This window comes from Typopeltis vanoorti, chromosome 20 (assembly GCF_054136105.1).
Source record: "Typopeltis vanoorti isolate ZY-2024b chromosome 20, IOZ_Tvanoo_1.0, whole genome shotgun sequence".
NCBI classification, from domain to species: domain Eukaryota; kingdom Metazoa; phylum Arthropoda; class Arachnida; order Uropygi; family Thelyphonidae; genus Typopeltis; species Typopeltis vanoorti.
In genome coordinates this window covers 82,591,915-82,617,587 of record NC_143568.1, presented here as the reverse complement: position 1 = coordinate 82,617,587, position 25,673 = coordinate 82,591,915, and the positions used below count along the sequence as shown (strand labels likewise).

The 25,673-nt window shown below is 34.1% G+C and overlaps 1 protein-coding gene across 3 annotated transcripts in view; it reads right to left on the bottom strand.

Annotated features, from left to right (window-relative positions):
* Nucleotides 1–25,673, bottom strand: part of peng (Pumilio and CPL domain-containing protein penguin) — a 204,022-nt gene that overhangs the window by 24,202 nt on the left and 154,147 nt on the right. For all 3 annotated transcript variants that reach the window (XM_090410312.1, XM_090410310.1, XM_090410311.1), the window contains exons 13-14: nucleotides 15,832–15,974; nucleotides 1,598–1,753 (exon numbers count right to left, since the gene is read on the bottom strand). In XM_090410312.1, the coding sequence (XP_090266438.1) occupies nucleotides 1,598–1,753; nucleotides 15,832–15,974 (299 nt within the window). The remainder of the gene's footprint in view (nucleotides 1–1,597; nucleotides 1,754–15,831; nucleotides 15,975–25,673) is intronic.

Below are 25,673 nucleotides of genomic sequence, written 5' to 3'. Positions count from 1 at the left end.
CTTTTATTGTCTTTATCAAAGATAATTGTAATACAACAATAAAAGTACAAATGACAACAAAAAAATGTAATCAGTTGTACTTTTGACTCTATTTCTCAGCTTTCATATCAGTCATGAAAAAAAAAAGTATATATATATATATATATATATATATATATATATATATATATATATTTTTTTTTTTTTTTTAATGCGAATCCCAACCAAGAAAGGTATCTATTATTATTATTATCATTGGAGACCTCCAGAGTCAAGGACTCACTGAGGGAAGCCATACATCACCCATATCAGCTGTCACACCTTTCTTAAACTAATTCACACTAGATGCACTCACCACTTCAACAGGCAAACTATTCCACTCACTCACTGACTGCTCAGAAAAATGAGAGAAAAATCTAGTTCTCACTCCATTCTTAACCACACCTGACTGGACACATAAATTCAACTCCATGGATGCCACCTATCCTCTCCCCACCTTCAATATATAAAAAAAACAATTCCATCAACCATTATCCTATAACACCCTTTCAGAAGTTTATAGGCCTAATATCAATATCATTCCTTTTTCTCCTGTTTACCAGTGTCTGCAGTCCAATTAGTTTGCTTTACTGGAAGTAAAATCAATGCCATCTCTGTAATGGACTGGCTAACTAGCTATTTTCAGATGAAAAGCTCTTTATAAAGTTTCTGATGTTCCATGAAAAAAGGTTTTCTGATGGATCTGAACACATCTTTCCAACCAAACTAATATTTGTACCAATTCAGAGTGATTATTCATGTATCTGCTACATAATGTTATAATTTAAAGATACCATTTTCACAGTGCATCACTTTTTTCATGATGGTGACTATGAATTTAATATCTACCATCATAACAAAGTATTGGTGTTGTTCCATAATAAAGAAAATTCAGCATTTGCTAAAATAATGTCAGAAATGACATCAATGTTTTAATTAATATGCTGATATGCAAGAAGAATATATTACAGTGGTATACAAATTACCATTTCACTTGCATATTTTATTTATTTTTTTATTTTATTTTTTTGTCTCAACTAATTTAAGAATCCTTTCTTAGGATTCTTAAATATGATGTGCATATAAATACTACCAATACTTTTGACCATGGACTAAGAATATTTTTTATAATTGATCTATAAATTTCAAGTTCATTGCACTGCACACAAAAAAATGTACCTGTTTCAATTTACAAACATGTTGATTGTTGCAAGTCAATTGGCAGGCAAATATCATCGTCCTTCAGAGACTAATTAACCATGGATATCTTCAAAATTTCTGATTCACCGCATTACTCAATGCACTTTCCAATACTAATATCATGAGGTAATTCATAATTAGTCTCCACTTGGGGGGGGGGGGGAGAAAAAGGAAGATTAATAAATTTAACTATTAATAAATTTCAACATTTTTTAATAACTCACATTATTAACAGCAGAAAATTCTTTGATTAAAAGGAGTTCTAACTTACATAATGAATATGTGTGAGATCATTAGTTCACAGAAGTAGTCAAAATTAATATTAAAATGAAATTTAACATCACTCTTTAACAAAGAAAAAAGTAAGAGTTACACTTACCTTTCTCTTCTCTCCTCCTTTTTACATCATTTTGTATTAATTTTTTTAAGACAAAATTAGTCTGCGGATGTTCTATGAGATAAGTTGAATTTTTTGACTCAGTATATGGTTCCTTCAACAAGTTTGCAACTGCTTTTAAGGCGCCTGTAGTATCACCTGTATTGTTTATAAATTCAAAATAAACTACAAACACTATCATATTCTGATATATTTAAGTCTCTCACTAATTTAGAAAGATCAATGACTACAATATGATAACTAATATTCACACAATATAACTGAACTGAACTGAACTTCTGTGGGTTATCCATTATGGCATATCCAGTATGAATCATGAAATGGTTAACACCAAGAAAAAAATTATTTAATCAACTAGTTTCTTAAGCCTTATCATATATATCTTCAGGAAAAATTTGAAAAAAAGTTTGTATTAACAGACTAAATTCTAAAGTAACAACTACATGCATAGAATAAACTTAAAACTATATGGTGAATATAAATTGCACTGAGTTGTCAGTCATGCAGTTCATTGTTGCATTGTGTAACATCTATTGTAGCCTAATCCACAACTTTGAAGGCCTTTAATGCAATACTGACCAATGTTAGTTTAAAATAAGACTGGTTTTGTTACACTGAGATGGACACCATAACAATGGTAGTTTCTTTGCATATATAAGTATGTAGTTGGTGAATTCAATATATGGCATTTCTGTGCGTTGCCAAAGAACCTGATATATTTCCTTGGTGAATGAAATGCAAATCTCAATTTGTGAGTTTGCTGTTTTTTCATATCTTTGACATGTTCTTTCATTTCAGCCTTTTTCATTTAATTTTTATTCTTTTTCATGCATTTCAGTTTCTTTGAATCTAAGCACATAGTTGCTAAATTCAATATATATATATATATACATATATATATGTAGCATTCCTGTGAGTTGCTGAAGTATCTGATGTTTTTAATTTCGCAGTGGTATGAAATGCTAATCTCGATTTATGCACCAGCCATTTTCAAACATCTTTGATGTGTTTTCTTGAAGATACTACATGCACAGAAAATTTTGTACACTCCTGGTCTCTAGAGAAAGACAGGAGGTTAAGGATGTCTGAGTGACCGTAGCATCATGGAGATGTTTTGTATTGAAACCAACTTTTATGTTCTACTGTTTAAGGACGTCAATTGTTTTTTAATGTAAGGCAAAGAAACTGTGCCTTTGGTTTTCTTGTTCCTGTATATTGCTGAAATACATAATGGATTTTGTAAGATGCTATTAATTGCTTTAAAACTGATTTGATTAAAGATATCGCTAAAATTTTAATTTGTCCAATCAAGTGTAACAAAAACCAAGGTCACATTTTAAACTGACTTTGGTCAGCATATATTAAAGAACTGAAAGCTGTGAATTAGGCTATAATAGATTACACACAATGAGCCATATGTCTGATAGCTTGATAAGATGTTCACCATCAAATTTTAGTTTATTCTATGTATGGCACTTATTACTTTAGAAACTGGTCAGTTAATACAAGTCTTTTTTCAAATTTATAACTTAATCTTGAAGATGTACATGATAAGGCAGAAGAAACTGAAAGTTTCTTGTGACTTTACCATTTGTGGTATATACTGGATATGCCATAATAATTCACACAATCCTTTCTTCTGTTTCAAAAGTAGGGTTATATAAATTTTCAGAGTTGAAGACCAAATTCTAATATGAGGTGTTTTTTCCAGTTTAAAGCATCTCCAATATTAGTCTGTTATATTTCCACTGATGGAAAATGTGGCGATTAACTTGCATATCAATATTTAATCTTATTCCAAGACTAAAAACTTATATGTCATAACTGGTACCTATAATATGAGGTGAGTACTGGAAAGTTCTGGTAAACACCTAGAACAAAAATGATATTAAAGCAACTGATATAACTACAAGAAAGAACATATCTTAAATCCCTTTAATCCTCATGTTCCATCAAATTGTAATAATTTGTTCTTTTTCCTTTAGGATATATAAAATAACATGTCAGAGGTTTGAAAAAATTTGAAGACACAGAGGTGTGGGCTGTCATCAAGTTTTTTGCACTGCAAGAAATATCACAACTGAGATTCACCGAACTTTGTGGGAGACTTTAGGGGACTGTGCTTCATGATATCCAACAAATGCCAGATGCCCCCAGGTCAGGAAGACTTTCCACAGTGATCACACCTGAAAACATCAATACAGTGCTTGCTATAATCCTTGATGATAGATGAATAACAGCCAAAAACATTGCAAAGACTCTGGAGAAATCCAAGGAATGAGTTGGGGGTTATTATCCACCAACATCTGGACATGCAAAAGCTCTCAGTAAAGTGGGTCCCCAAATGTTATTTGGTCTCCTTGTCATAGTGATGAAGCCATGATTCATCACTGTGACATCAATACTGAAACTCAATATGACACTGAAAAATCAATACAGTGCTTGCTATAATCCTTGATGATAGATGAATAACAGCCAAAAACATTGCAAAGACTCTGGAGAAATCCAAGGAATGAGTTGGGGTTATTATCTACCAACATCTGGACATGCAAAAGCTCTCAGTAAAGTGGGTCCCCAAATGTTATTTGGTCTCCTTGTCATAGTGATGAATCATGGCTTCATCACTATGACAAGGAGACCAAACAACAGTCAGTGGAGTAGTAGACACAAAGGTTCTCCATGGCCAAAGAAGTTCTGAACCCAAAAGTCAGCAGAGAAGGTTCTTGCCATTGTCTTTTGGAATATGGATGGTGTAATTCTTACCAAGTACCTTGTTACAATGCTGCTGCATCATTTGCAGTCCTTTTGAGAAAAAAAGTCTTTTCCTTGTTGCACAAACCAGTCCTCAGCTGCAGATATGACTTCATCATCTATAGTAAATTTTGTTTTGTTTCTTTAAATTTGGGAACAGAAGATAGTCGAATAGGGTCAGGTCTGGCGAATAGGGTGGGTGAAACAGACATTGAAAACCCCCCCTCCCCCAGTTGTGTATTGTCTGTTGGGTTTCATGAACATTGTGAGTAGGTGCACTGTTCTGCAAAAGTAACGCACCTGTGCTCAGTTTCTCACAGCATTCTTCATTCATTACTTCAAAAGGTGAAACTGTTGCAGCAGCAGCTTATTCAACTGCTCTGAAGGAAGTAATGAATGAAGAATGCTGTGAGAAACTGAGCACAGGTGCGTTACTTTTGCAGAACAATGCACCTGCTCACAATGTTCGTGAAACCCAACAGACAATACACAACTTGGGTTTTCAATGTCTGCCTCATCCACCCTATTCGCCAGACCTGACCCCATTCGACTATCTTCTGTTCCCAAATTTAAAGAAACAAAACAAAATTTACTACAGATGATGAAGTCATATCTGCAGCTGAGGACTGGTTTGTGCAACAAGGAAAAGACTTTTTTTCTCAAAAGGACTGCAAATGATGCAGCAGCATTGTAACAAGTGTATAACACTTTGTGGGAAATATGTAGAATCATGTGTAAGTTACATGGTTCTACCTCAATTCCTTCAAGGTGATCATCACAACTTTTCAGCACACCCTCGTATTTCAGTAAGGCTTTATCATTTAATATATTGAAGCTACTTGTAAAGATAACATTGTTGCATTATGCACCTATTCTATTCTAAAAAAATATCAAATTTAAAATGTAATATTGATGAAATTATTTTTCAATTTTGCTATTTTTAATAGGTGAAACAAATAAAAAATTAAATTTCCAAGATCTGGTGTAGAATAGAAGTTAGCAATAATGCCAATTTAATTATTATCTTCACAATCAACTACTTATATAATAAGAGCTGATTTCAATATAAGTTGTCTTAGGTATCCCATAGTGCAACACATACAAGAAAAAGCCTAGAATATGTTTGTTTCCATGGGCAGTAATGCTTTACATAAGTATCTCCCATATCCTTTCCCTTAGGAACAGATATAAGGAAATGATGACAATTTCTACATCCAAACTATTTAATTTCATAAGATGTTAGGGTAAAGTAATATTAACTACACGTTTATATTATTATTCCATAATATATTTGTTTCAATTTTACCCAATATGGAAGAATATATATATAGATTGGAAAATTTCAATATTCATCCCACTTCCAAAATAGCCAAATATAAGGAGAATGTCAAAATTACAGAACTATTGCATTAATTTCATGCAAGTAAAGTAATACTGAAAGTAATAAATAAAAATAAAAATAATGGTAAGAGAAATGCAAGAATATTAAGCATTTACTGCTCCTAAACAGAGAGTTGTATGACAACAAAGAAGCTTCAGTAAAAACAAGTTTTTGGAAAACACATGGTGTTAAAGTGAGAGATAGGAGTGAGGCATGGATAGATATTATTTTCCTCTCTTATCCTTTTAACATTTTAGTGAATACATCATAGACCAGGCTAGATTAGATAATGACCCAGCAGGAATTAATACTGAATGTAAAGATAAAAATAATAAATAATTTGAGATATGCAAATAGCACAACTCTCATGGCAGGAATTAAGGAATATGTGGATTCTTTCTTAATTCTCTCAGTTAAGAGGAAATGCAAAAAATGCTGGGGAAATATTATCATTATTACCACACACTCCATGGAGTCGGTAGACTCATCGTGGGAAGTTCATTCAACTGACAACATATTTATCATATAGAATCTTAAAATCCTTAACACTCCTTGCATTAACAACACATTCTGGTAATGCATTCCATTCACTGACAATTCTCTATGTAAAAAATTACTTCTCTCACCCCTCTTCACCAAACTTCCAGGGATGACCTCTGGTTTTTCCTCTCTCACCTTCTACTCTTTTTATAATCCCCTCTGGATTAATCTGATAAAATTCACTCACTAACTTAAACGTCTCTATCATATTGCCTCTTTTCCTCCAATCCACATTTCTCCAACCTCCCTTGATTGCCAGCATTCTAGAGTCCTGATATTGTCTTAACTCACGCTTCTCTCGATGTTTTCATGGTGATGTTTCCACATCACCATGAAAACTAAATGACCAAATCTAAGCACAATAGTCTAAGTGTGGTCTGACCAGTGCTTTATACAATGGCACACCATCTCTTATACCTACAAGTTGGAGTACTTCATATCATAGTGGCACTACAATGTGCAGTCCTTGCAGCATATGCTTCAGTCTGCTGTCATCATTCCTCCCAAATCTCGAATCCCATCCACTTTCTGCAGCACAGCACTGACCATATAGTACACAGCCTTATATTTCTGCACTCCAAAATGCAACACCTTGCACTTATTAATATTAAAATTACAACCCCATTCCTTTGTCAATGTCACAAGTCTAATCAAATCATCCTGAAGGGAATCAATATTAGTGGTGCTACTTATAATTCTCTTCAACTTTGCATCATCAGCAAACAATGAAGATTCCCAGTCAGTCCACATGATATATCATTTATAACCAAGTTAAACAGCAGGGTGCCTAAGAACAGAACCTTGGTGTATGTAATTGGTTATCCTCTCCTTTTTTTGAAACACTGCTCCATCATACACAACTTGGTGGTATTGTTCAGAAAGTCAATTTCCGATCCATCTAACCAATATGTTATCTATTCCTATTGTCTGTACATCAAATTATCATATGGTAATCTATCAAATGCTTTTGCAAAGTCAAAGAATATCACTGGATATGATTCTCCCTTATCTAACAAACTCGTCACTGTCCTAAAATGCAATTAAATTGCTAAAACATGACTTATCCATTACAAATCCATGCCGACTATCATAAAGAATACTACACCAACAAACCCAATCTTGTATTCTATTCCTAAACAAGTTTTTTTTTTTTTGGTTGTTGTAGTATTATGTGATTAGATACTATCTTTATAAGAATAGCTGACTTCAATGCAAGTTGTCTTGAGGACAACTTGCATTAAAATGCATGATCTAGGATGTAGTGAAGTCAATACACTGGTGTCCAAAAGCTAATGATGAAAACTACATTTTTACTATGAAAAAATTTTCATGACTGCAGCCAAATTTGGATATAAATTTATTGCCAACATACTAATAAATTATATTACACAAAAAACATGTTATAAATTTTTGCAAAAGATACAAATTTCCTAAGGATGCAGTTAAGGAATTAATGTATGGTACTTATTACAGAAAACTATGAAGAGAGAGAGACATTTCAGTATGGAATATATCACCCCAAACTGCAACGCAGCTCTCACAACGTCGTACCATGCTTAGCACCAGCGATTCAAAAGTTCTTTTGACAAATTGGCCCACTCCCCCTTCAGAGCAAGGATAAGACCTTGTTTGTTTTCTGGAGGGGAATTTCAAGCAACAATGCATCTCCTAATTGCATCCCAAACATGTTCTATGGGGATGAGATCTGGGAAGAATTCTGACCATTTGAGTTGATTATTATCATTGATCTCCATAAGTATCTCTACTACTTGTGTACAATGTGATGTGGCATTGTCATCCATAAAATGAATTCTTCATCTACAGTACCAGGAAACAATGAAACATGACATTAATTCTTTTCTGCCTCAAATCATCTAGATGATTTCTTTGAGAGATTACAAGACATCCAAGTTTGAAACTTTATTCCTTTATGAAAAGAGCTTCCTTTAAACACAATTTGCTTAGCACAATCTTTTTCCTTTAATCCTGTTGAGTGCTACCATGTGACCCCTTTGCGCACAATTTGAATGTGTACCCGCTTTCTACTTGAAATAGTCAGTTATACAAATTACCATAAACTGATTCATCTGAATTTGCAGTTTTAATCTTTAGAAATAGCGTTTGTACTTAAGTTTCTGAAACTCTCTGAAATATCATTTCAGAGAGTTTCATTACATATTCAAACTACACACTGTATGTAAACTTGGATGTCTTGTAATGTCTCAAAGGCATCACTAGATGATTTCATGCAGAGAAGAATTACTGGAAAGCTTGAAGAAGGCTGCAGAATTACTGATATTGCCAGAGAGTTTGGAATCTCACAGCATTGTATCCAGGCTCTGGGCAGTATTTCAAACCAATGGACTGTGTTCCAGATGTTTGCTAAGAGGTTGCCCTTGCTCTATCATGGAGCATGAAAACAAATTTTTGGTTATAACAGTGAAATGTAATTGATGCACCACAATGTTGTGAAAGCTGCATTGCAGTTCAGGGTGGACATATTCCATACTGAAACATTTCTCTGCATAGTTTTCTGTAAGTACTGTACATTAATCCCTTGAATTACATCATGAGGAATTTGTAACTTTTGCCAAAAATGTATTGCAATTCAATTTGTATGAAATTTACAACACATTTTTTGTGTAATATAATTTATAAGACAACAAATTTATCCACATTTGGTTGTTGTAGTAATGAAAATTTGTTCATATACAGGTAAAAACTTAGGTTGTCCTTAGCTTTTGGACACCAGTGTATAATAAACTTTCTCATGCATGTCTCAAATATCATTTCAGAGTTTCATTACATATTCAAACTACAAACTTTATTATGTAAGATGAAACACTTAAAATTTCTAGTACAAATTTAGTATATTTTTATTTCTGATGTTCATTTAAAAGCCATTACTGTAGTAATTTACAGTGGGCAATTTCACAGAAATTAATGGTTGAAAATTTAATTTAAACTGCCTGTAGCATCTGAGGCCCTCAATTAATACAATCCTGAAAATAACGTGAGAAAAAAAAAAGATTTTTTCCTTTTCATAGAACAATAAGATATGATTTTTATCTCACAGTTTAACAAAGATATGCTATACAAATTTAAAAATACACATGAACAAAAAAAAAAAAATTTTTTTTTTTTTTGGTAAAGAAATTTATGAGTCAAATTAAAGCAACACAAAAAATCATAGAAAGTTTTTATCACTTGGTTATAAATTAAATTAAAAATACCAAGAGATCATATTCTTGTTTAATCCTTTATCCAACTGTAAGCAAACAAAGTTTATATGTGAAGTTTCTTCACTTCTATACAGACCTAAAAAGATGCATACTTTGAATTATGTGATACCACGTAGCCTAAATGTGAAGAAATTTCACATGCGAGCTTTGTTTATACTTGGATAAAGGATTAAACAAGAAAATAATTTCTTGGCATTTTTAATTTAACAAAAAAACATGTATTCAAGGAAGTGACAATTCAGTAAGATACACTTGATTCTCACTATTGCAAACACTGCTATTACACTCACTTGCTGTAATAAACTGAAAAAAACATGACAGATACAATGCTATGCTATAAAAAAGGCTGCAGCAAACTATCTGGTATGACAAACCTCCTGTAGATCCTACATGTGCTGTAGGGAAAGGCAACTGTATAAAGTTGGATAAAACATATGTAAATAAAGTATATAGTATACACCTGGTCATAGAATACGCTATGCAACTGTTTGAAAGACAAAATTGAAGTCACATGTCATCATCAACAAATTTCTGAAAGGAAAAGTCAATAGGTATACAGGAAACTACGATAATACTATATGATTAAGCATACATCATTACTAACTTCCCATGAAAAATTTCTTCCAGATTCATCTGTTATTTATCAGGATTTCAATAATGTAAGATGTTATATTTCAGTCTTCTAAGGCAGTGCTTCCCAAACTGTGGGTCGCGGCCCCCTTGGGGGCCATAGGTTTTGTTGAGGGGGGGCCGTGAAATAATGAAAACAAATTTAAAATGTTTTAAGACTAAGTAGATTTTTTTTATTTTAAAAGAAACGTATTTAACTTTTATTATTTATTATTTGTTATTTTTTATATTTTAATGGAAAAATTCACACATTGGTGTTGGTTCACAAACTTTGCTTCCTGCGTATTTCGGCACTTAATGAATATTAGTAAATATTGCTTATTCATACGTTTCATTTCAAAGCAGTGGTTAATTGTATTTACTTCGAATGCTCTCCAGGGAGGCTCCAAATCTTCCTGTCTCTTTCATCACGCCGTTCGTAATCAGGGACTGTTGATATTGACTCTATATACATATCAAAACTCGTTTTATATTATCACTGTCATCCGAGCTAGTTTTCTGTTACCAATAAAAGTTTTGCATATACTTCACACATGAAAAAAAGCTTAAACAAGTTCATGTGGGGAGATAGTAACTTGCTTGCAGTGGTAAACAACATGCCCTCCCTAACAGCCACTATACTGCAGAGGCAATAAAAACAAGTACTTTTATTATGCCAGTGAATAAGGTATGAGGAGTCTCTGTAATATATTTCTCAACAAATAGTGCAATTAGAGACAACTGGGATAAAAACACACTAATTAATGAATCACATGTCCCCTCATACAGAAACTATGTTCTATAGACTGAAACAAAACCATATGTTGCATGGGCAAACACAGTATATCTAACTAAAAACTATCGTTATTAATTAGATGTGTGTGAGATCGATTTCCCAAGGCAGCAATAAAATTCAACCGAACGTGTTAAAATTCGTAAAAGTGTTAAAACTAAGTAATATATATATATATATATATATATATATATATATATACAGGGTGTTCGGGATAAATTTGACAGTTTCGTAAGGAAAAAGAAAATCTTCTTTGTATCTATTAAATTTAATGAATTGACAAAAAAACATTACAGGCAGAGTTAATTACAATACTATCAACAAGATTTACTCAAAATAACCACCATTAGCATCGATCACAGCTTCAATTCTGCTTCGGAACCTCGAACAAGCTGATGCTACAGTCTCCGTGGGAAGGACCGCAAAAACTGTTTTAATTTTATCCATTAACTGGGCTTTTGTATTACTGGAAGTGCGATTGGTGTCTTTTTCAACTGCGCCCCATACAAAATAATCCATGGGGTTAAGGTCTGGGGAGTTTGGAGGCCAAACATTTGGACTGGTGAAGTCGTAGAAATTTTCAGACAACCATTTTTGACTTTTCCCAGAGGTGTGGCAAGGGGCCGAATCCTGCTGCCATACATACGGCCTACCATTGGCTACCCTTGTTATCCAGGGCTTGACTACAGTTAGCAACTCCACGAACAAAGCCCGAATTCCAATGCCAGGGTTCTTCAACACCTGTTCCTGCAGATTTGCGAGGAATTCTGCTGTACGAACGCAATCAGATCGTCTGCTAGGGATCTTTCTTCTTGCTACATCCTCGTAGTCACCATTGCAAGTCTCTAGTTCATGCCTGATTGTTTTTACTGTATTCAGGGAGCATTGGGCAGCAGTCGTAATATCCTTATTTTGATGGCGGGCACGAATCATCATGATACAAGTTATTCTCTTCCATGATTCAGGTGGGTTCCAGCTATCCATCCTTTCTGACATCTTGTATATGAATGAAGAAGGGTCCAAACTTTTAAATGAAGAGAAGTGTGTGTTAATACATGTAACTTACGGAAAAATATAATTAATTATAAATATGTCAAATTTATCCCGAACACCCTGTATATACAATGAATGTTATGGCAGTTTCGCATATGGAATTCGGTTGAAGAGAGTTAGCATTTCAACTCAATTGTCAGCTATTATCTTTCGGTTGCGCGATATTTTGTTAATACCGCACCAATCATATGCACGTTTTAATAACCTGCCTTTGCTGTCTGTTTCTCGTTAGGCTTAATTACCTTAAAGGGAGAAAAGTCACAAAAGAGAAAAATGTTCCTGGCCCAGGGATTCCCTTATTCAGGTAATATTCACTAATTTCATGTTATCAGTCTGTGGTGTGCCAGTATCGGTAAGTGGTGATATTATTTGATCTATTCTACGTTAAAAAATTTAACCCTGAGATGGATAAGTGGCTGATAAAAAATATAAAAAAAATTCCCACGAACAATCAGAAACAGACAAAAAAAAAAAGACAGTATTTCATATTTTACCAGAACAGCCTGCATCGTCTTCAGAACCAAACGGTTCTGAAGACGATGGGGCAAAAATTGTAATATATGCATTTGATTTTTGCAATATTCGCTGTGTATGTTTTGTATTGAATATAAATACAATAAATATTATAATAATATATCCTTCTATTACGATTTTTTTTTCGAGGGGGACCATGAAACATTTTAATTTTTGGAAAGGGGGCCCTGACATCCAGAAGTTTGGGAAGCACTGTTCTAAGGGACCTCTAACTGCTTCAATCCACCCTGATCTTGGTTTTCCTCTGGGTTTTTTGCATGAGAATTGGACAATGAGACTTATTTGTGCTCATGGTCTCACAGATGGTTATAATAAGGAAGAAGCGGAGGGTTTTTTGTGTTATTATAGAAGACAGCTGATACAAAAAAAGTTGGTCCTTGATAGAGATCTAAACAGCAGAACAGGTAATGAATACTAGACAAATATTTTAGAAATATTTGGAGAAAAGAGCACACCTAATAATAACGTTAAGTACCCACTGGATTTCTGTTTGGGACATGGACTATTCATTAATAACACTATGTTCCTATATAAAGATATTCGCATACTGAAACATTTCTTTAGAAATGTTTCAGTATGCGAATATCTTCAGTCTCTAGAAGAAGAGACAGAAACAAGAGTCTCATCAGTGGCATTATTGCTGATAATGGTATCTTTCTGCTGTGCTTTATGATATTCAATTTTATTCTGCTCAAAACTAAATGGCGAACAGACTAAAACTGAATCAAATGCTGAGCAGCTTTCAGAGGTGAACTGTAGACTGAAATATACAAATATTAATATTAATACAGTAAACCCTCAATTTAACGGACAAAATTTCCGGTCTGTAGGTCACATGCGAAAATTAACACCCTGTTAATTTTAAAATGCCTTTAACCAAGATTTGCTTATAATTAAATTAACAGGTTATTTTTTGTTATTAATTTCCTGTTATTTTTAACAAATTTTGGCGAATAGGCCATCATATGTTGAAAAAACACTGTAGTAATTTAGCCAACATAAATGAGTCACCACTCATAAAACATGTTCGCCGAATGATTAGGAAGTGATCACACCAATCACACTGTAACTGATTCTTTTGTTGCGTGGAGTGATTTTCTGCGACAGTTTTATTACACACATTTTTGTAATTTTAGGGAGTTAATTATAAAAAAACAGCAGAATTCAAAATTTCAAAAAAAACTTGACAGGTTTTTCAAAGCAGAATTATCTAAACCAAGCACCTCAACATCAAACATTAACTTCGAATTAACTTATTTAAAAGTGTAAAAATTGTGTGTAAAACAATTTATTTGTTATTACAGTGCTAATATTGATCAAATTGCAGTATAATGTTACAGATATTTTTATTTAAAAAAATTCGCGATTTAACTGGCTTTCGATTTAACGGACACATCCCTATTAGTCCATTAAATCGAGGGTTTACTGTAAAAATAAATGAAAAAGTTTGAAAACAAAAACCAAACCAGGAAGCTTCAGTGGTAGACTGAGGGAAACACTGACTTATTCAGCCAGGGAAGCAAGCATGAAATGAAGTTGTCTGCAAGGATAGAAAAATCAGAACTCCATGGTAGAATAAGGAAGTAAAAGAGACTTTCTTTGCACTTTCTTCTTTTCATGGAAAAAAAAGAAAGCACAAAAGAAAGTCTCTTTTACTTCCCGAGTTGAGAAATATTCAAGAGAAATGCAATCAGTACTACAACCATTAAAAACTTGAAATGTGGAAAGGCAGGTGAAGTAGATGATATTTGACCAGAGAGTTTCAAATATGAAAATATAGTTTAACAGTGGCTATACTGCATACGTGGGTGGTCTGAAAAGTTGTCAGCCTCAACCATAAATGGCAACACTATCGGCAAGATTTTTTTTATCTAAATTGGTACACCTGTCATAAACATCCATGTGAAATTGCAAGTCGTTCTATCAAGTAGTGTTTTTTATACAGCTGTCAGAAGCCAAAGTGTTGTCTGTATCCCTTGAAATGGATAAAATTGAGTATCGTGTGGTCATAAAATTCTTTGTAAAAGAAGGATTAACGGCAAAAGAAATTCATTCAAAGTTCATAAAAGTTTATGGGCACTCTTCTCTTTCATTTTCGACAATGAAGAAATGGGCTCCCGAGTTTAAACGCGGCCGTACCAGCCTTGAAGATGATCCATGTGAAGGACATCCAAAAAGTAACACCACCACCAGAAATCACTGATCAGTGCGCGATACGGTATTCGATGACCGGCAAATTGAGTGTGTGAAATTGCCGAGACTATAGGCATTTCAAAAGAACATGTAGGATATATTTTGCATGAAGAATTGCAAATGAAAAAGATTTGTGCAAGATGGGTGCTGTGCTGAACAAAATCGCACTAGCATGAAAATCTCTGAACAGTGCTTGGAGCATTTTAACAAGAATAAAACTGATTTTGTGCATAGCTGATAGGAAAATTGGATATTTCTACTCAGCTCCTTACTTTATGCAGATGTTATTTTGTCATATTCATAAATAAATCCGATACTTCAAATCTAAAAGGTTCCTTAACTGAATAACTGCTGCAACAAATTTATGAAAATCAGCAATAAAAAAAGACAAAACAGATAGTAACATTGAAAGCATCAACTGCATTCTGAATGGAGATCCTATAGAATAAGCAAAACATTTCTGCTATTAAGACACAATTTTCAGTGAGGAATGGCAAACTAAATATGGAAATGAACAGAATTGCAAAGCTCGTATGGTAAAGAAGTCAATTTCTCTCTTATTCCTTAAATTTATATTGGATAAGAGAGCAGTTAGTCAAAACACCAAACTATCCATAGAGAAGACAGGTTTAAACCAATTTTAACTTATGTATCAGTGAGTAGTATTAGAAATAACACCTGTTTGAAGACTAGAGACAAGAGATATGAGAGTTCTGAAAAAAAAAACTGGAAATTAGTTAACAGATAGCATCAATGATAAATTTATTAAAAATGAACACGAATCATATTCAGAACAAACTTGACACTGTTAGCATTCAGGAATGAGAGCAGAGCTAATCTAATCTAAGGTGGCATGGTCACTTAAATTTTGATGAAACTGATACAGTGAGAAGTGCCGCAGAAGAACAAAATAGATCTGACCTGAGACAGATCACTTTGGAGCAACAATGTCAATAGGAATTTCATAATGATGTAAAACTTTCATGTAGTAGTAGTAGTATCATAACATCCTCTACTCCTCCTGAGGGTGGCACATATCAGCAATTTGATGATGATAATATAAGTTACCTTTTCTATAACTTACCATACTAACTTCATGATTACTTAAACAGCAACTTACCTAAAGCATGGTCTAAGATAGCCAAGGTTAACAATGAAAAATCCTTTTTAAGGAGTTGAAATGGACAATCTTCAACCAATTTCAAAAATGGTCCAGAGGCAACTTGTAACAGTTCTCTTCTACGTACATCTACAGTCTTTTTACTTTATTAAAAATGAAAATAATAAATTAGATAATAAATGATTAAAGTGCTGACTTTAATAATAACATGAGAAAATAAAACTTTTCTCATGTTATTATGCAGATACTTATCTCAAGAATTAAAATGTATGTAAATATGGACATAAAAATATTAGTATAAAATGGGATCACAAAAAAAAAGGGGGGGGGGGAGAGACTAGTGGTCATGAAAGACTTGTCTGAAACAGGAAAGAAATGAAAACGACTACAGGACTAAAAGGCTTATGCTGTATATAAGCCTTTTAGTAAGTTGTACATATTAAGAAGAAAGAAACTGGATATACTGGGAATAAATGAACTTAGATGGACAGGAATGGGCCATTTTCAGTCATGGGACTATATTGTGTATTACTCAGGACATGAGACGAGTCATAAAAATGGAGTATCTTTCTTACTCAGGGAAAAGATGACCAGATATGTATTAGGCTATAATCCAGTGAGTGACAGAATCATTTCTCTCAGAGTCAGTGGACATCCAATGAATATGATCATCATACAGGTTTATGCATATCTAATTATTAACTATCGAACTACTACTTCTTGTGCCTCTGTAGTTTATGCACTACAGAGGCACAAGAAGAAGAAAACATAGAAGAATTTTATGGCAAGTTACAAGAAGTGATAGATGCAACACCAAAGTGAGATTTATGGCTACTTATCAGAGAATGAAATGCAAAAGTGGGAGGGAACAAGGAATAACAGGTCATTTTGATTTAGGTATTCATAACACTGCAGGGAAGAGACTAGTTGAGTTTTGTGCAGAGAATTCTTTGTTTGTTGCTAACACCTGCTTTAAACAACACAAACAGAGATTGTACACATGGATATCACCTGATGGACAATACAGAAATCAAATAGACTATATACTTGGTCAAAGAAGATAGAGAAATGAAATTCAGTTTGTCAAGACTTTTCCAGGTGCAGACTGTGGAATAGACTATGAATTATTAGTGGCTACGATACATGCAAAATTATGGAAATTGAAAACAACACAAATGTCAATTAGATATGATCTTGGAAACATACTGGCCGAATATAATATTAGTATACAGAACAGATTTAACTTTTTGTGAAATTTGAATTTGCGTGAAAGAGAACCACATGAACTATGAAAAGAAATTTTTTCCATATAATTAAACATATAATTATATTATATTTAAAAATATAATAATAAACATATAATTAAAACAGAAGCAAAGAATAATATTCCAACAATTTGTAAGAAGAAGTCCAAATGGCTGTCAGAAGATGTCATCAAAACTGCTCAGGAAAGGAGGAAAAGGAAGGCCACAGGAAATTTACACAAAGTATGGCATTTGAATGCAGAGTTTCAATGACAAGCCAGAAGAGACAAGTAAAATACTTTAATCAGGAATGCCAACAAATAGAAAACCAAAACAAGAAAGGAAAAAAAAAGAGATCTTTTCAAAAAGATCAGGAAACTGACAGGGAAGTTCAGCGCCAAGGTGACAATATTGAAAGATAATCACAAAGAATATCTTACAGAAGCCCTTTACAGAAAGGACTCCAAAATTACTAAAAAATACGAAGGGCAGGATTATACACAGGAACCATTACCACTGGAGAGTGAAGTGAGGTGGGCACTGCAACAGCTATCCAGTAAGAAAGCACCAGGAGGGAATGGAATACCTATTGAGCTACTCAAAGCCCTAGGAGAAGAAGCAGTTAAAATTTTAACAGTCATTAAAGTTTTAAAGTTTTAACATTTTCTATGTCAACGAATTTGGATCACAACTACATGGCCTAGGGAATGGGGAAAAAAATCAGTATATATACCTTTATTGAAGAAAGGCGATGCAAGAGAGCGCAAAAATTACAGAACAATAGCACTGATTTCTCATGCAAGTAAAGTCTTACTTAAGATCATTCAGAAAAGATTGGAGCCATTCATGAAGAGAGAAATGCCAGAGGAACAGGCAGGATTTCAAAAAGGCAGAGGAACGAGAGATCAGATCTCCAATGTGAGATGGATAATAGAAAGAGCAGGGAATATCAAAAGAATGTCTACCTTTGTTTCCTTGATTACAGTAAGGCGTTTGACTCTGTCGATCATGTGAAACTGTAGAATGTGTTAAAAACAATGGGAGTACCAGAGCATTTCATTATCCTTCTGAGGAATCTTTATTGTGAACAAGCTACTGTCCAAGCAGATCTTGGAGAAACTGAGTATTTCATAATAGATAAAGGGGTGGTGTGGCAAGGATGTACCTTATCTCTGTACCTGTTTAACTTGTACCGTGAATACATTTTAAGAATGGCAAGGCTGGAGGAGTCTTCAGTTGGAATTAAAATTGGTGGAAGAAATATTAATAATTTGAGGTAAGCAGATGATATCACCTTGCTAGCAGAATGCAAAGAGGATTTGGAGGAACTTATTATGAAAGTTAAAGAAGAAAGTGCTATGGCCTTAAACTTAACCTCAAAAAGATAAAAGTTATGGCAACATGTGACCTTAATGATTATGAAGTAGATAGGGAAGTAGTTAACAATTTAGTGCTCCTAGGATCCCGAATTGATAAAGATGGGTACTGTACTGAAGAAGTTAGAAGATTATTACTCGGAAGGAAAGCAATGACAAATTTAAGCAAGATCTTTAAAGAGATCAACCTTGCAACAAAAATCAGAATTGTGAAAGCAATGGTATTCCCTGTGATACTGCATGGCAGTGAATCTAACAGATAAGCTTAGATGTTAACGGTTATTCATAACTTAAGTTTTTTTTAACGGTATTAACAACACCAAACAATTTAATCAAAAGATGTTTTATTCACTGCTTATATTTCGCTGAATTTCAAATCAGCACCATCAGAGCACAACACCCTTGTACACGCAACAGTGAGTAAGTAAAACAATAAAATTGCAGTGTACAAAAGATCTGAAGTCCTATTTATGAAGCCCTCTAATGTTGAAAAAAAAAATCATTACAGCTATGTGGGAGTTGCTCTTAGGATGACAGTCTTCCAAATTTTTGGCAAATTAATGCAACCATACTTGTTCGGATTAGGAGAATTCTTCAAAGCCATTGCTGACTCAAAAAATAATATTTCAGATCTGTAACAACTCCTAAACAGCACATCTGTTTTCTTCTATCTAATCTTGTGTGAAGGAGTATCCAAAGCATGGTCTGCCAGTCCTGACTTGCCATAGTAACAGTAGCAAATATATTTTTTATGTTCGTCCAGACGGATGTTAACTGATCTTCCTGCTTGTCCATAGTAGACCAAGTCACAGTTACGGGGAACTTCATACACTCCTGGTTGAGCTAAAGGGTGAAGTTTATCCTTAGGTGGACGGATCAGAGTTGCTAGTTTTATATGCAGTTTGAAAGTAGTGCAAAGGCCATGTTTCATCAGTACTTTGGGTATCTTTTCTGATGTACCTCTGACATAGGGAACAGAGATGGTCATGTTGTATTCCTGTGTATTAGGGGAGGGAGGAGTAATGGGACTGTGTAGTATTTTATCTATTCTGTAGGGATTGTAGCTGTTGGCTAAGAACATATGGCACAGATATTTGAGTGCTGTGGTCAGAGCTGTATCGTTAGAACAAATGGCTCTGTGTGTGTGTGTGAGTGTTTTTAAAATTCCATACTGGACTGGATGATGATATGATTGTTTATGCAGGTATCTTTCTGCGTGTGTGTGTAAGCTTTCTGTAAATGGAAAAAGATAATGATCCATCTGAAAGGCAGGTGACTAATGTGTCAAGAAATGGTAAACAGTTATTAGATTCTTTTTCTACTGCGAAGTGGATTTTGGGGTGTTGACTGTTTAGGTAGGTGACAAATGCATCCAAAGTGTCTTGTCCATGGGGTCAAATGACAAACACATCATCTACATAACCAAACTAGTGGCTTGTATGTAGCTGTGGTAAGTACTTTGTTTTCAAAGTGTTCCATGTAAAAGTTTGCTAAAGGGGGAACCCATAGCAGTACCATTAATCTGTTTGTAGATTTTTTCTCCCCAAGTAAAGTAACCTGCATACATAGTAAATTTGAATAATTCAAAAATATGAGGGGAAAATTTACACTTGATCAAATCCAGAGTGTCCATAAGTAGTATATTGGTAAATAAAGAGGTCCTTTCCTTACCGTGTGATGGTACAGTAGCCGTGAGTTCCCTTTTACGAGGGGGGGGGGTTACAGCACCATCTAGTCCCCCAAATTTTATTCATTTTTAGTTTTTAGGATACAATTTTTAACTACTGTTTTGAAATGGACTGAATTTTTTACAAAAAGTAGAGGAGTTGCCAGTAAGGGGAGCAAGTGACTTGGCTAACTGTTGGTTAAGTCTCGAGTTATAGAAAAATACAGATTAGAAATAATGGGATTAAGTGAAACGAAATGGACAGGAACTCGAAAAATCAAATTAAACTCTGGTCACTACTTAATCTACTCTGGGAACTAAAATACCAATGACCCCACAAAGGGAGTTGCACTAATGATGACAAAGAAAGCTCATGGTGCACTAATGGAGAGGAACCCAATATCGGAAAGAATATAAATGCTAGATTTAAAGCTGGTAAGCAGAACATTACGATAACTGCTATATATGCACCAGCAAATAACGTGATCAAGGAAGAAAAAGATAATTTCTATAACATGCTACAGAGAAGTATAGAAACAACAAATAAAAAAGATATGCAACTTATAATTGGAGACTTTAATGCTAAGGTCAGAAATTATAATACTATAATACTTTCCTATAAATATAATAATAGATAATACTTTCCCATAAAGAAACTTATGGGAAAGTATGCAGAAGGAGAAATAAATGAAAATGGAGAGTTACTTATAGACTTCTGCATGTTCAACCAGCTTGTAATAGGAGGGAGTCTCTTCCAACATAAAAAAAATACTTAAGTGGACTTGGATAGCACCAGACAGGAAGACAAAGAACCAAATGGACCATATAAACAAGAAATTGGAGGAAATCACTTCTGGATGTCAGAGTTAAAAGAGGAGCCAAGGCATATTCAGATCACTTTCTCCTAACATCTACCATAAAAGTAGAAATATTTAAAAATAAACAATGAACAATAGGAAGAGGTTTAGAACTGAAAAACAAAGAGAATAGAAATAAATTTACTCGACTTTGCAGGATAAGTGGGATTAACTCGAAAAAGAGGAGGACATAACAGAGAGGAAAAATGGACAAAGATTAAAGTCATACTAATATGCACATCAGAAAACGCTAAATTAAAAATAGAGGAAAGAGAGAGATAGAATAAAAGAGAAACTGTTATGTTGAACAAGAACAAGCAGAAAGATATAGAGCAATTAACAAATAAATAAACAATGCAAGAAACGATAAAAGAAACGGAGACTCTAGCACAAGAGGCAGAGGATGCTGCATACACAAACAATACTAGAAAGCTGTATGATATAAGAAGGAAATTAAGTGGAAAAAGAAATAAATGGATAGTTCCCATATACAATAAAAAATAAAAACTATTATTAAATAAAAAATAACAGATAAATAGATGTGTGGAATTCTTCTTGGAGAAATTTCAAGAAATGACTGATGGCAACCAGAGCATAGAATTAAATGAACAAAATGTATTATTGGATATAAATTTGAACGAAATAACCAAAATAGAAATTACAAAAGCAATAACTCAAATCAAAACAGGTAAAGCACTCAAAGCAGATAACATACCAGGCGATATACTAAAAGCAAATCCAAAACTTATATCAGAAATATTATATCCCTTACTAAATAAGATATGGCAGAAAGAAGAGTGGCCTAAGGAATGGAATACTGGATTACTGGTTAAATTACCCAAAAAAAGAGAACCTATCTGAATGCAAAAGCTGGAGAGTGTAACATTGCTGAGTGTTATAAATAAAATACTCTCTCTCTATGTTCACTGGGCATCTAGATGCCGTATGGTCACTCCGTTGCTCGGTGATGTTCCACACCAGGCCTTGCCATGTAGTCCTGTTGTTTGCTTTTCTGGCAGCCTCAACTCTCAGAAGATCAGTCACTCCACACACGCCATCCATCCATCTCATTGATGGTCTGCCCCTGCCTCTTTTTCCAGGAACTTTACCTTCTATTACTGTTCTGAGAAGTCCTCCTTCCATCCTTTCTATGTGTCCAAAATATTTTAACTTTCTTCTGTCAATATCCTTAAGGAGTCTTAAAGTTCTACTAATCTTTTCATACCCATTCATTTGTACGCCTTTCAGTATATGATATCCTCAACAGCCTTCTGTAACACCACATCTCAAAAGCAGATATCTGTTTCTTATCTGACTTCTTTAGGTTCCAAGTCTCGTATCCATAAGTCGCTGTTGGAAAAACAACTGCATCTAAAATCCTCAATATCCTTAAGGAGTCTTAAAGTTCTACTAATCTTTTCATACCCATTCATTTGTACGCCTTTCAGTATATGATATCCTCAACAGCCTTCTGTAACACCACATCTCAAAAGCAGATATCTGTTTCTTATCTGACTTCTTTAGGTTCCAAGTCTCGCATCCATAAGTCGCTGTTGGAAAAACAACTGCATCTAAAATCCTCAACTTTGTTCCCATGGAGATAGAGCCATCCTTCCAGATTTTAGACAGGTCTTTGACTGTTGTTTTAGCCATTCCTAACCTTTTTCTGACATCTTCTGAACAGCAATTCTTCACATTAATAATGGATCCCAGGTACTCAAACTTGCTGACTTCCTCAATTCTTTCTCCATTAAGATACACTTGTTTCTCAAGAGCTTCTCTGTTTGTTTTTCCTTTGAGAACCATGATCTCTTGTCTTGCTAGAAGTGAGTTGAAGTCCTCTGTTATTACTGATCTTGTTAACTTTGTCAAGAATTAGTCCTAGTTCTTCCATGTCATTACAAAGGAGTACTATATGATCAGCATACCTCAGATTACTGATCAATCTACCTCCTATCCTAATTCCTGTCCTGAGCTCATCCAATGCTTCACGCATGATGTCCTCTGCATATATATATACTAAACAAGTGAGGAGAAAGTAAACATCCTTGTCTAATTCCTTTTCCAACTTGAAGCCAGTCAGTCAATCCAACACCTGTTCTTACTGTGGCTTCTTTCTCCTTATACAAGTTGGCTATCAACCTGATAGTGTGTTGAGGAAAACCCATTCTTTTCATTACTTCCCACAGTTTCACATGCTCAACACAGTTAAAAGCTTTAGAGTAGTCTAAGAAACCCATTACCAGAGGGAGTCTGAATTCTTAATATTTTTCTATGATCTGTCTAAGGCAAAGGATCTGATCTCTGGTGCCCCTACCTTTCCTAAAATCTGCTTGTTCCTCAGGCACCTCTGCCTCAACTTTGGCCTCAATCCTATTTAGCATGATCTTTAATAAAATTTTGCTTGCATGAGATATCAAACTAATAGTTCTATAATTCTTGCATGCCTTCATATCACCTTTTTTGTGTAGTGGTATGAAAACTGACTTCTTCCAGTCTCTAGGCCATGATCCTGTCTCCCATGATCTGTTTTTAATATTATCCTTGCTAGTAAAATACTATCAAGGATAATATTAGAAAGAATCAAAAGAGAAATAGAAAAACAACTAAGACCAGAACAAGCAGGATTTAGAGCCAATAGATCATGCACCGACCACATTGCTACTTTGCAAATTATCAAAGAACAACCACTGGAATGGCAGGCAAGCTTATATTTAAATTTTATCAATTTTGAACAAGATCTCAATAGTATAAACAGATCTTCCCTATGGAAACTACTTAGATATTATAGATCACAGAAAAAATAATAAGAATAATTAAAAACATGTATGAAGATTTTGAAATTAAAGTAATACATGGAAATATCCTCTCAGAACCATTTAAAACAAAGACAGGAGCAAGGTTGTATCCTCTCCCCTACTATGTTTTTAACTGTAATAGATTTTGCAGATATCTGCTTACTTTCACAGAAACACCAACATTATAGAACAAAAAACAACAACACTTGTAGAAACAGCCAAAAGTTTATATACATTGGTTCAATAGTATCAACAAAAGGAGGAACTACTGAAGATATAAATAGCAGATAACAGCTGGTTTATTCAACTTTCAACCAACACTCAGAAATATTTGGAAAAAAGAACTTGTCTATAAAAACTAAAATGAAAACATTTAACTCAAATGTAAAGGCAATACATTTCTAATATAGATTAGAAATGTGGATGTTAAACAAAAAGATAATTAAATATGATACATTATATTGGATTTTTTTATTGGACCATGATTTTGATAAACATATATACATAATCGTCGACAAATTTCCCTAGCTAGGGTCTGTCTGGCATCTTCAAGAAGAGAAAAGTTAAACAAACTGAAGAGCATGCGTGACATTAAGAGCATAAAGCGTGGAGAGCCATTGTTATTAAATGCGTTTTATAATTTTTCGCGTAATTGAGTTCTTCTAAACATAATGAATTAATTAAGTTTTTCCATATGTCTTTTAATGTTATGCCTTGGTTTCTATTGAGGTTGTCTCCTGTCCAGAGTACCACTGCAGCTTCTTTAAAGATTCTACATCTGAAATCTATATTGGAATGTAAAAGAAAAGCTTGGTGAAGAACCTTGGTGAAAAGCTTGGTGTCAGGATCAGATCTTCACTTTACGACAAATAGTTCAGAAAGCATGGGAATATAACAAAGATCTGTATTTAAGTTTTGTCGATTTGGAAAAGGCATATGACAAGGTGCCAAGAGAGAAGCTATTCAATATGCTCTGGTTATATGGTGTCAATGGGGCATTATATCAAGCAATACTTAGTCTTTATTTGAGTCATAAGTCAGCAGATAGAATTGAAGGAAGTACAGAAAGATGGTTTAATGTTAAATCTGGTGTGAGACAAGGATGTACATTATCCCCTCTGTTATTCATTATCTATATGGATCACATTATGAAGGAAAGTGGTATTAAACATGATATCAGAATTGGAGATGTTAATATCAGCTCTTTGCTTTATGCAGATGATGTTATTCTTCTAAATAAATCCGCTACAAGTTTGCAAGATTCCCTGACTAAATTGAATAACTGTTGTAATAGATATGGTATGAAGGTCAGCATTAAAAAGACAAAGACAATGAAAATAGATAGAATTGTTGAAAATGTCAACTGCGTTGTGAATGGGGAACAAGTAAAACATTTCACTACTTAGGCACGATTTTTAGTGAAGATGGTAAATTAAATATGGAAATAGACAACAGAATCAACAAAGCTGGTATGGTAGGAAGTCAACTGAATAAATTCATATGGAATAACAGAGAAATTAGTCGGAACACTAAATTAGCTGCATACAAGACAGTGTTCAAACCAGTTTTACCTTATGGATCTGAGAGCTGGGTCAGAAGTAAAACACTTGACCAAAGACCAGAGACTGCAGATATGAGAGTCATGAGAAAGATTATAGGCGTGAACAGATGGCATCAATGGCAATATCATATTAAAAGCGAGGATTTTAGGAAAGAATTTGACATTATCAGCATCCAGGAATGCGTTAGCAAAGCTAATCTCAGGTGGTATGGTCACTTGAACAGAATGGGCGAGGAAAGATTAGCAAAACAAGTGTTCTCTGCCAGGTTGGCAGGAAAATGACCCAGAGGAAGACCAAGATGTAGGTGGATTGATACAGTACAAAGTGCCTTAGACGATA